Below are 10,965 nucleotides of genomic sequence, written 5' to 3' on the forward strand. Positions count from 1 at the left end.
CATCCTTTTGTTGCAGATTCGTGAGCAACTGCGTTTGTTCACCAATTTATTTTTTCTTTTCTGTTGCATACTGCTGGAGATCATATTCACACATTATCAAAATATAGAAACCCCCCCCCCCCCCCGGGAACACCCCTCCCCAAGCCTGGCTTCCTCTTCTCTCTGTTACAAAAGAGCGCCTTTTTTAAAAATGTTACTTCATAACATTATTCAGCTTAGAGCTCTTGTACATGTACACTTCTGCCAATATATATATATAGATATATATATCTATATATATATAGATATATATATGTAATAAAACAGCTTTATCACTTCCACAACAGAAAAGAGAACAAGACCAACTTTTTAAGCAGACAACTTGTTGCGACTTTTTTTTTTTTTTCATATCGTGACAATACTGTGAAGGATGGCAGTTGTCATTGGAGGTTTTGGCTGCATCCTCTGCTTTAAAAAGTTTTAAGTAACACTGCCTCATTAGAGTTTGGTGCGCTGACAGTTGGTGCTGGATGGAGAGGAGTCTACTGTGGTCTGTCAGTTGACTCTGTGCGTGGTCCAGAACCGGGCCGTTCACTATCGTATCCTTGTGAAGAGGTTCAGCACCGACTTTGATTCCTGAGGGGAGTAGGAAATTAAACTGGGTCAAAAACATGAAATATGTCCGATAAATCCTCTATTTCAAGCAAGTTTAGGTTTAGGCTTTTTTTTTGGCAGAAATCCTGGCAAAATAAATGAGGCTTGTATACAAGCCCTGCTAAAAATGATGACATCACCACACTTGGAAGATGTTCATTCAGTAAAACACAGATACACTATATTGCCAAAAGTATTCGCTCATCTGCCTCTACTCGCAAGTAACATCCCATTCTTAATCCGTTTAACATGACGTCGGCCCACCCTTTGCAGCTAGAACAGCTTCAACTCTTCTGGGCAAGCTTTCCACAAGGTTTAAGAGTGTTTATGGGAATTTATGACCATTCTTACATAAGCACATTTGTGAGGTCAGACACTGATGTTGGACAAGAAGTCCTGGCTCGCAGTCTCCGCTCTAATTCATCCCAAAGGTGTTCTATTGGGTTGAGGTTGAGGTCAGGACCAGTCAAGTTCTTCCACACCAAACTCGCTCATCCATGTCTTTATGGGCCTTGTTTTGTGCACTGCTGCTCAGTCATGTTGGAACAGGAAGAGGCCATCCCCAAACTGTTTCCACAAAGTTCCTTTCACTGGAACTAATGGGCCAAAGCCAGCTCCTGAAAAACAACCCCACACCATAATCCCCCCTCCACCAAACTTTACACTTGGCACAATGCAGTCAGACAAAGAACCGTTCCCCTGGCAACCGGCAAACCCAGACCCGTCCATCAGATTGCCAGATGGAGAAGCGTGATTCGTCACTCCAGAGAACGCAGTGTCCACTGCTCTAGAGTCCAGTAGCAGCGTGCTTTACACCACTGCATCCGACGCTTTGCATTGCACTTGGTGATGTAGATGCAGCGGCTCGCCATGGAAACCCATTCCATGAAGCTCTCTACGCACTTTTCTTGAGCTAATCTGAAGGCCACATGACGTTTGCAGGTCTGTAGCGACTGACTCTGCAGAAAGTTGGCATCCTCTGCACAATATGCACCTCAGCATCCGCTGACCCCGCTCTGTCATTTTAAGTGGCTGAGTTGCTGTCGTTCCAAATCGCTTCCACTTTGTTATAATACCAGTTGACTGTGGAATACTTATGGCGCATTTCCACTAGCTCGGCACGGCTCGGTTTGGTTGTGTTTCCATTTACAACCGAGTATCACTTCGTGCCTCCTCGACGTGGGCGGGGTCGTCGTAACACGGCTGCGCGACCAGAACAACAACAACAACAACATACGAGGAGGATAGCATGGATTACATCGAGGCGCTCGTGTTGCTGCTCACCCTGTGGCTTTTTGTCGCACAGAAGACAAGAGAAGAGAGCCAGAGAAGACTCCTGGCCGCCAGAGAAGACTCCTGACCGCCAGACAAAACAGTATTGAAAAGTGACGACACTCATCGGCCAATCAGTGGAAGGCAGTCGGCTGACGTCACGTTTTAGTAACGCTTCGGCTCGCTTGGAACCAGGGCTGAGGTGGTACGGAAAATCTACCCGGTTGCAGGTACTGCGTGCTAGTGGAAGCACGCAATAGCGCGCCGAGCCGAGCCGAAGCGAGCTAGTGGAAAAGCGCGATTAGTGGCGAGGAAATTTCACGACTGGACTTGTTGCACAGGTGGCATCCTATCACGGTACCAGGTTGGAATTCTCTGAGCTCCTGAGAGCGACCCATTCTTTCCCAAATGTTTTAAGCACCTGCATGCCGAGGTGCTTAAATTTAGACACCTGTGGCCATGGAAGTGATTGGAACACCTGATTTTAATTATTTGGATGGGTGAATACATTTGGCAATATAGTGTATTACACGTAACAATTTTATTTAATAGTTGATCATTCTGGCTTTGTTAAAAAAAAGAAAAGAAAAAAAGTCTAAATATGTAAATGAGTCTACAGTTAAAGGAGTGTGCCGGCAGCGCTGTGGCATCCAGATGATTGGCAGGAAACACGGCACCCAACCAGAGAGCTGTCAGTGGAAACTATGGAAAGGATTATAAAGCTCTGAGTGTGGTCAAAGATGTTGGTTATTCCAGTCAGCTGCGTCTAAAATCTGGAGCAACTACAAACAAAACAGGAAGGCTGTAAAAGGGAAACATTTAGGTCAAAGCATAAGGACATAAAACTAGAAGCAACATGTCTGACATTAGAAAATAAATTAAAAAAAGAAAGAGAAAGACAAATAGGCAGAAAACGGACTCAGAGAATTCAAGCTGTTACTAAAGCCAGAGGAAAAGTACCAACGGATTTTTATTGGTTCATGAATCCATAATATTTTCCTCAACTTCATCTGGAAAAAACCCAAAAAACATTTACAAGAAACTTATGAAGAACTCTTGAGTATGTTTTACAAAGCCGGAATGTTCAGCTATCTACTGAAACCGTTGTCATGTCCGTGTTTTGTTCTTTACAGATTAAAAAGCTGAACAAACATCCTCTCACTGTGCCGATTCCATCATTTTCACCAAGTGTTGCAAATCTGTGACTGACCCGTTTGCTTTACCTTGGTGCAGCGCGTCTTACTGAAGACGTTCCAGAAACGTAGCGTCTCATCCCCGGCTCCTGTGACAATGGCCTCTCCGTCTGGTGAAACAGCCTGGGAAAGGAGCAGGAATCAAAGAGTAAAAAACGCTGTGTCACTTTCAAAATCCTCAATTAAGTTCCATTTCTCAGGAAATGGTAATAAATCCAGAGATGTAATCAATTCCTGTATAAGCGCTGTTCAGTTTTGAGATACGAAAGGGATGGTTCGCCTCTTTTGACATGAAGCTGTATGACATCCCATACCAGCAATATTATCTATGAACATTTTTTTACCCCTGCTGCATCCTGTGAGCTGAGTTCCAGCCTCGTTTTGGCGTTGACGAAGGTAGTCCGGCTAGTTGGCTGGGGTGTAAAAAATAAAGCGTTTTGTTTCTCAAAACAATATGTGTTCAAAAGAGTAATACATTTGCATCACAAAATCTTTCATCCAGAAAAAGTCAGACCTCACAATCGCTTGGCCCCATTTTCTTTTGAGAAGCAAAACGCTTTATTTTTGTGGCCCCAGCCAACTAACCGGACTACCTTCGTCAACGCAAAAACGAGGCTGGAACTCTGCTCACAGGATGCAGCGGGGGGTAAGAAAATGTTCATAAATAATATTGCTAGTATGTGATGTCATACAGCTTCATGTCAAAAGAGGCGAACTATCCCTTTAAGTATTCGCACACTGTACAGCTTTATGTTTGATCTGCGAGGCTCCTCTGAGACTGCTCATTTCCTAACTGAGGGCTCAGCAGGCCCACTCAGGTGTTTATATCAACTATTCCCGATTGGTCTTCTACTCAGGCTCAGACAGGCTGCTTCTATGCTGGGATGCACTAGCCCCTTTTCTAATTAAGTTAGGAAGCTTCCTAAAAGGCAAATAGATAAAAGTTCTGCTGGAGGGTTTGAGATTCATGTGCATGCAACAATGGTTTCTATCCTCTGCCTCGACACCAACTCTGAATCTGATGAACTGCAGATGCTGAATGATCAAAGTTCCTTGAAATGTAGCATTGATCAGTATGTTCTTGGAACTTATTGATGATTCTCTGACAGAGTTTGGCAAAGTGTTGGAACAACTAGCAATCCTAGCGTGGAAAGACAAAGCCTTTGATGGATGCTCCCATTATATCCAATCCTGACACCCTCACCTGTCAAAAATTACTCTGCCGACTGTAGAATCTTCCAGAACTTGTATATTCTATCAACTTTCCCGTCTTTCCTTGCCTTCCTCCCAACTTTGTTTCGGGGTCAGTGAAGACGCCGAAAATCATTTCCGTCTCCTCGTGTCTGTTAAATTCAAACTAATCAACAAAGGACAGATTCAAGTTTCTGCTACATTTTTGAAAGCTGCCCCACTTTTCTGGAAACGGGGTCTGTACATGATGGGATCCGTTTGAGGGGGCCGAACTGTCAATCACCTACAGCCTGCACACACCAGCAATAGTCCTAAGAAGAGGCAAAATGAAGCGTTTTTCTTCAACAATATTACTGATGTTTATTTCATTTGTAAGACATTTAAGTTGGGGCGCCTGGCTGTAAAATGTAAGGCAACATTGGACATGTGTATGCTCCCTCAGATAAACAGTGAACGTACCAGATACAGGACTCTGTAGGAGTGCCCAGTCAGCTTGGCCACCTGCGTTAGTGACGGATACTTCCACACCAGAATCTGGTTCTGAGAGTAGCCATGGGTGCTCACCTGGAAACAAAAAAAATAAAAATAACAGACACGTTTTTCAGTGAAGTTGCAGCCATCTGTAGGAAATGAGGGGTTCTTTGTTCATTCTCAGACAGTCAGCTTCATGTGGAACAGCTGTGATGTGTTGTTCTCTGGTTATCTTGTCAACAGAGTAAGAGGGAAACGTGACACGGTGTCACAAACACCTTAAACGTGGCCATTAACAGAGTGCAGCCCAACATTCGGGAGTGTGTGTTTGAGTGTCCTCACCAGCTCGTTGGCGTGTTTGGACCAGGCCAGGTTGCAGACCTGGGAGCCGGTGTCTGTGCTCTGCAGCGCCTGACCCGTGAGCGTGTTCCAGAAGCGTAGGCAGCGGTCAGCGGTGCCGCCGCCCGACGCCAGCAGCCCGTGTTGGTGTGGGGACCAGGCGATGGCCTTCACCGCAGCCAGGTGGTCACTGTACTGCTGCACGGGGAGGAGGCTGGAGCTGTTCCACACCAACAGCTGCACAGAAGAACACGATGAGGACTCTCGGGATATGCCTGGATTAGATTTCGCCTATTATCAGAGATCATTTTAGCCAGCTTCGAGATGCTAACCCGCAATATGTTTCTCACCTTGTTGTCGTTGCCTCCAGAAGCGAGGTGCTGGTGGTCGGGAGACCATTTGAGGCCGCACACTTCTTGCCTGTGACCTTGCAGCCTCCTCTCAGCAGAGGGGGGGGTCCTGACGTCCCGCTGTAGGATCACTCTGTCCCGACTCCCAGACGACAGCTGCTCCCCATTCCACGCCAGTGCACCTGGGGCACAGAAAGACAGGGGGTGCTCTCATATTTCACCGCGGCTGTCAAAAATCCACTGGGCATCTCTTGTTATGATGGCATACCATAACAAACAAAAACTCTGAACTCTGATTGGTTGAAAGTTGTACATCAGCTCAGGCTACTCTAAATAAAAGCACCAGGATTCAACAGCAGATGTAGAGAGCAACAGCTGAGCCTCAGCGACAGCGTAAAGGAGAAAAAGAAAGTGCACCCTCTTTTAATTCTACAGTTTACATATCAGGTCATAAGAAAACTCAGTTTTTCCTTGCCAGGTCTTACATTCAGGTAAACACCTAAGATGAACTACAACATATGACGTATTACACTGTGTGGTTCCTTATTTTACAAAAACTAGGTCAACATGCAGAACCAGGTGTGGAGCATTCAGGTGTGTGTTAACACGATGCCAAGGAGGAAAGACATCAGCAATGATCTTAGAGAAGCAACTGTTGCTGCCATCAATCTGGGAAGAGTTATAAGGCCATTTCCAGACTATCATTCTACAGCGAGAAAGATGATTTATAAGTGGAAAACATCGACAGCTGCCAGTACTTCCATGATTGGATCCCAGCAAGTTCCCCCCAAGGTCAGACTGCAATGCTCAGAGTAGCAACTCTTGTTGCAAAAGCTGCAAAAAAAAAACAACAACCCAGGAGCTACATCTCAGACTCTCTAGGCCTCAGTTAGCATGTTAAATGTTAGCGGCGTTTCATCCCACAACTGTAGGCGGAGCCAGACAGCAAACAAAGTTTCAGAATTCTCCCGTGTAAAAAAAAAAAAAAAAAAAAGCCAGCACAAGATATATTATTCTAGCTTGTGACCATCATATCTAAATAAACTCCACTTTGCTGCAGCTATTACTGACCTACTCGGGCTGAGTGGCCCTCCAGACTGGTCAGCTTCCTCCCTCCTGCTGCATCCCAGATCTGAACGTAACCTTTGTGGGTTCCAACGGCGACCAGACTGCCCTGTTAGGACCAGAACAGCTGAGCAGTTAGTTTGGCTGTGACCTTATTCTCTATCTGCCTTGTTTTGTTGTCATAAACAAGCAGTAGAATAGTCTCTGGCACCCTCACCCTCTCATTCCAACAAACTGATGTAACGGAGTCTCCGTCCACCGAGAGATCGCATAACCTCGTCACCTGTTAAGACAGATGGAAAATCATAAATCCGTTAGATCATGCGGCTCCATCCGTCAGCTGCTGATAGATCACACAACGAGGCTCATCCTGCGTCTGACCTGGCTGGTGCAGGCACTCCACAGGTAGACGCAGGCTCCCAGCCCGACACTCAGCAGGTTGCCCGCTGACCAGTCCACCAGGTTGAGGTAGAAGTCGTCCTGCAGCTCCGGAGCATCCAGCACTTTGAAGGGGATCTTGGAGATCTTGCGTGCTGGTTTGCGAGGGGAACGGAGCAGCTTGTGACTGCAGAATCATCACGGGGACAGAGACAAAAAAGTTGAATAATTAAAAGGTTAACTTAACTGAGCTAAGAACAGCTCGAGTGTCAGTTCTGCTCAGCTAGTGGGTGACTACATACCTTTTGTTGCTAAGTGGAGAAAGGGAGTATGGTGAGACTTCATTATCGCTGTCAAAAGGCACTCTCTTAGTGTGGACAGTGTACTGCGGAGAGCGAAAACAGAAAGGAGGATCACTGTTAGATCAAGCTGAATGCAGGTCAGTGTTTGAGCACATCTCTTGTTCATTTGGTCCGTTATAATCAAAAATAGGTGCTTCACCTAAATTTCATTTCAATTTAACCTCAATCAGGACTTATAAGTCGATCATCGTGACTTCTCAACAACCTGAAGATGATGAATTTTCAGAAATCATTTGTAATAGGTCTTACATTCTACCAAATACCAGCAAAACACATCAGCTCATGAGCCAGATCTGTATCAAACAAGGGGGAGATGGAAGCCCTGCACAAAGGCTCTGTCACACTGCATGTGCACAACTACAGCTATAGCTTTCCTTCTATCATGTCGCTTTTAGTGAACTTCAAGGAGATTCACTGGATGTGTGTTTATTAGTGATGAGCACCCTAAAAAGGCTGTGGGAGTCTTGAGCGAGGACTGCGTGCCTCCGGTCGTCCGTGTGAGGGTCCGGCACCGTCTCTATCCCCGTCCCCAGTAACTCGTTCCTCAGCAGCGCAGCGTACGCCACAGCGTCTGCAGGGGAGGCAGCGACAGAGGAGATGGAGACACACATGGGGACAAAGAACTCCGGACTAAAAATGACAACTCGAATTACATGCGAGAAATGAAGCACGAGGGATCTCCAACCTTTGCTTGAATCTGAACTGGCATCCTTTGCTTTGTGGTTCTGAGCAGGAGAGCGACAGTTCTCCTGCAGAGAGAAGAAGAAAAAAAAAAACACTGGCTTCAGCCTCTGTTGCCGAGCTTTTAAGTTTGTCAAGTCAAGCGAGCAGCACACAGAGTAGATGCATGGATGAGTTGCTCACATTGGCATAGTGGAAGTTGATGCTCCAGTTGCTCCCAGCACGTGTGGGAATGAAGCGGTCCCCCGACTTCACACTGACAGGACTGCAGGCAGCACTTAAACACTGGGGTGGTTAAAACAGCCCACAAACAATCCAGTAGGGTTAATATAAAGTAACAGCTGAGGTGCCTCAGGACCATTTTAATGCATCTAACTTATATCTGTGTGGCTGTTATGCTCAGTTAAAGGAAGATGCACAGACAGGTTTCCCTCTGTGCTGCTCACCTTGGTCAGGCGGGCCTCTGTTGGCAGGTTCTGGTGGTTGATTTGCCTCAGCAGCCGTCTCTCGTACTCTTGGTCCATCTCCTCAGGGCTAACGGGCAGCAAGGCTGCCCTCCCCGCCCGCCTTTACACCTCCGCTCCCTGTCGGTGAGGAAATCCGTAGAGGATCTCCATCTCTATGAAACACAAAGTGACTTAATTCAAAATAGGAGCAAAAATTAAATCTCCCTTACACACAACAAGCATCTCTTTAGGCTAGCTTAACACAAACCAAGCGGCCTGGGCAGCCTGGCGTCATCATGTAAGCGCACAGAGGTTGTACTGGTTTAAAAAAAAAAAAAAAAAAACACGGTTTAAAACCCATGTCCGCATTGACTGTTTATTACTTGCACGAAAGTGGGCGGACATCGACGTAAAATTGCTCAAACGCCTTATGGTGCGCTAATGACATCCGCGCCGTTGTCATGGCATCATGCTCGCGCACGGCACAACCTACTTACAAGGTATTCCAACTAACGTCAGCTGATGAGCCTGCAGCTCGACACGGAGCGCGTCTTACCGACGGACACGTTGGCTCAGGTCCCCAAGTCAGCTGTCATCTTCTGTGGCAAAAAGACCAGCGAAGCGGCGGAGAGACTGTCGTCGCTTTCTTCCTTCCGAACGACAGCGGTGCAACCAGACGCCAACGCGACTCGCTGGTGTTGTTTATGTTCGCGACAAAGATGGCGACCGAATCAGCTGTAGCAGAAATTCTTTGGATTTGGTTGATTCTCGCTGCCTGTACAAGTCAGCGCAGTTATCCAGTACAACAGCGACGCCCGACGGTGACTCCTGTCCACTGCATTTCAGACAAAGACTGTGGGAGTTCTCTGTATGGCCACCGGGTGTCGCTGTTGGATATCATTTAGAAGGTTCCTTGCTATTTTTTTTTAATTTTTTTAATTTTTTAATTATTGGAGGCTGACATTTCAAGCACACGTAATATAGCAGCAAACATAGAAACTGACTCAATGAATTAAGCCTTTCATGCTATGTTGGACTCCTGGCTCATCTAAAACAGCCTAAACATGTTCTCTAAAATCAACTTATATCAATACAGCAGTTAAGCTGTAAAAATGATTTCGGAATTATGTTTGATAACATATAAAGAATATTTACTTGTTTAGTTTAAAACCTAATTTTTGGGACAAGAGCTAGTGGAGAACCGATGGCACATGGTTGCTTCATGGACTCCAAAGCAAACAAGGCTCTTACATTTACCCTGTGTGATACTTTTCAACTTTTCCCCAGCTAATAGCAATAGAGGCACGAGATCCACTCTTCTATTTTTTCTTTGTGATCTTATTAAAGCGCAGAGAAAAGAAACAGGCAGGAAAGCTGCACCCACCGCTGCCGGCGACGTCGTATGGAGATACGGCAGAGTAGGGACAAGGCATGGCATCTTTGGTGGCACCCTGAGCTGCACGTAGGCCCATCAGCCACACCGCCCGCCAACATAATGCGAAAATACCCCGCCTGCATTTACATGTCAGCAGACCAGGATGCACACACACACACACACAATGTTTACAGATTGTTTGTGATTGGTTTCTGACTTGCGGGGGTTGACTCTGTAAATATTGCTCTGAAGCACAATCTTAAGCTTTTGTACCCATTTGACTGCCTCCATTTCATGCCTTGGCACTCCATTTGAGTTCTTCCCTTAAAGTATACAAGCTTGTGCGGAGATTTTCCCCCTAGACTCCCCATATAGTTTTATTTTATAGATAAAAAGCTTTTAAACAGATTAAATTATTTTTTTTCAAAAGATGGAATCTGCGTCAAGTTATGAGGTACAAAGAAGAAGCCGATTTAAACAGGTAACGTCAATAGGTGATTTTTATTATGATTGTGCACAAAGGCAGTATCTGCACAGCACTATATGGCACTGTAGGTTAGTCAGGCGCCCCTTATACAGACCCTCAGCCCTTCGCTGCATGTCATCTCACTGTCCTATCCAGCCATTCTCAGTTAAATGCCACTAGTGCAACACCGTATTGTTTTTCTTTTGTAAAAAAAAAACAAAAAAACAGTATCCATGAAAGTCTCCAAGGAGCAACGATGGGCAGAGCATCTCCAGTTTGTCAGCAGATGTGTAGGAACATCATAGAAAAGATTGGGAGCGATTTCTCTCTCCACGGTGCAGAATATCGAGAAATCTGGAGGAATCTCATTTTCTAAAAAGCAGGAGCACAAAGCCTGAGCTGGACACCCGTCTCTGACCTCCCAGAGGGAACTACGTGAAGAGCCAGTGTTCATCAATAGTTGATATAAACCTCTGTGGGAAACGTTTGTCAAGCACAACAGTTCACAAATGGTACTTAAAACCTTAGTGTGCAAAAAAAGGAAGCCTTATGTCGACCTTGTCCAGAGGCGGCGTCAAATTATCTGGGCTCAGAGGCATCTGGGATGGGCCATCACACAGTGGAAACAGTTTTCATGATTTCATTTGGAGGGGAGGAACACTGTTTAATCTGGACCAGAGATGAAAAGGACTTTCCAGACTGTTATCATTAATGGGCTCAAAGACAGGCTCTGATGGTATGGG

The 10,965-nt window shown here is 45.7% G+C and overlaps 1 protein-coding gene across 4 annotated transcripts; it reads right to left on the reverse strand.

Moving 5' to 3' along the window:
• Window positions 1-107: 107 nt before the first annotated feature.
• Window positions 108-9,153, reverse strand: fzr1b (fizzy/cell division cycle 20 related 1b). Of its 4 annotated transcripts, none has more exons than XM_075483941.1 (14): window positions 8,938-9,153; window positions 8,382-8,554; window positions 8,119-8,220; window positions 7,940-8,003; window positions 7,698-7,825; window positions 7,195-7,277; window positions 6,896-7,079; window positions 6,732-6,797; window positions 6,521-6,623; window positions 5,450-5,631; window positions 5,103-5,336; window positions 4,749-4,853; window positions 3,116-3,221; window positions 108-615 (listed from the first exon to the last, which is right to left on the reverse strand). In XM_075483941.1, the coding sequence occupies exons 2-14, from the start codon at window positions 8,457-8,459 to the stop codon at window positions 194-196; spliced, it is 1,857 nt and encodes a 618-aa protein (XP_075340056.1). In that variant the 5' UTR covers window positions 8,460-8,554; window positions 8,938-9,153; the 3' UTR covers window positions 108-193. The 4 variants fall into 4 exon arrangements, 3 of the variants coding, with proteins under 3 accessions (XP_075340056.1, XP_075340057.1, XP_075340058.1); XM_075483942.1 differs by lacking the exon at window positions 8,938-9,153 and adding an exon at window positions 8,879-8,931; XM_075483943.1 differs by having other exon boundaries at window positions 485-615; window positions 3,129-3,221; window positions 8,938-9,150.
• Window positions 9,154-10,965: the final 1,812 nt, after the last annotated feature.

Source organism: Odontesthes bonariensis, chromosome 14, assembly GCF_027942865.1.
Source record: "Odontesthes bonariensis isolate fOdoBon6 chromosome 14, fOdoBon6.hap1, whole genome shotgun sequence".
NCBI classification, from domain to species: domain Eukaryota; kingdom Metazoa; phylum Chordata; class Actinopteri; order Atheriniformes; family Atherinopsidae; genus Odontesthes; species Odontesthes bonariensis.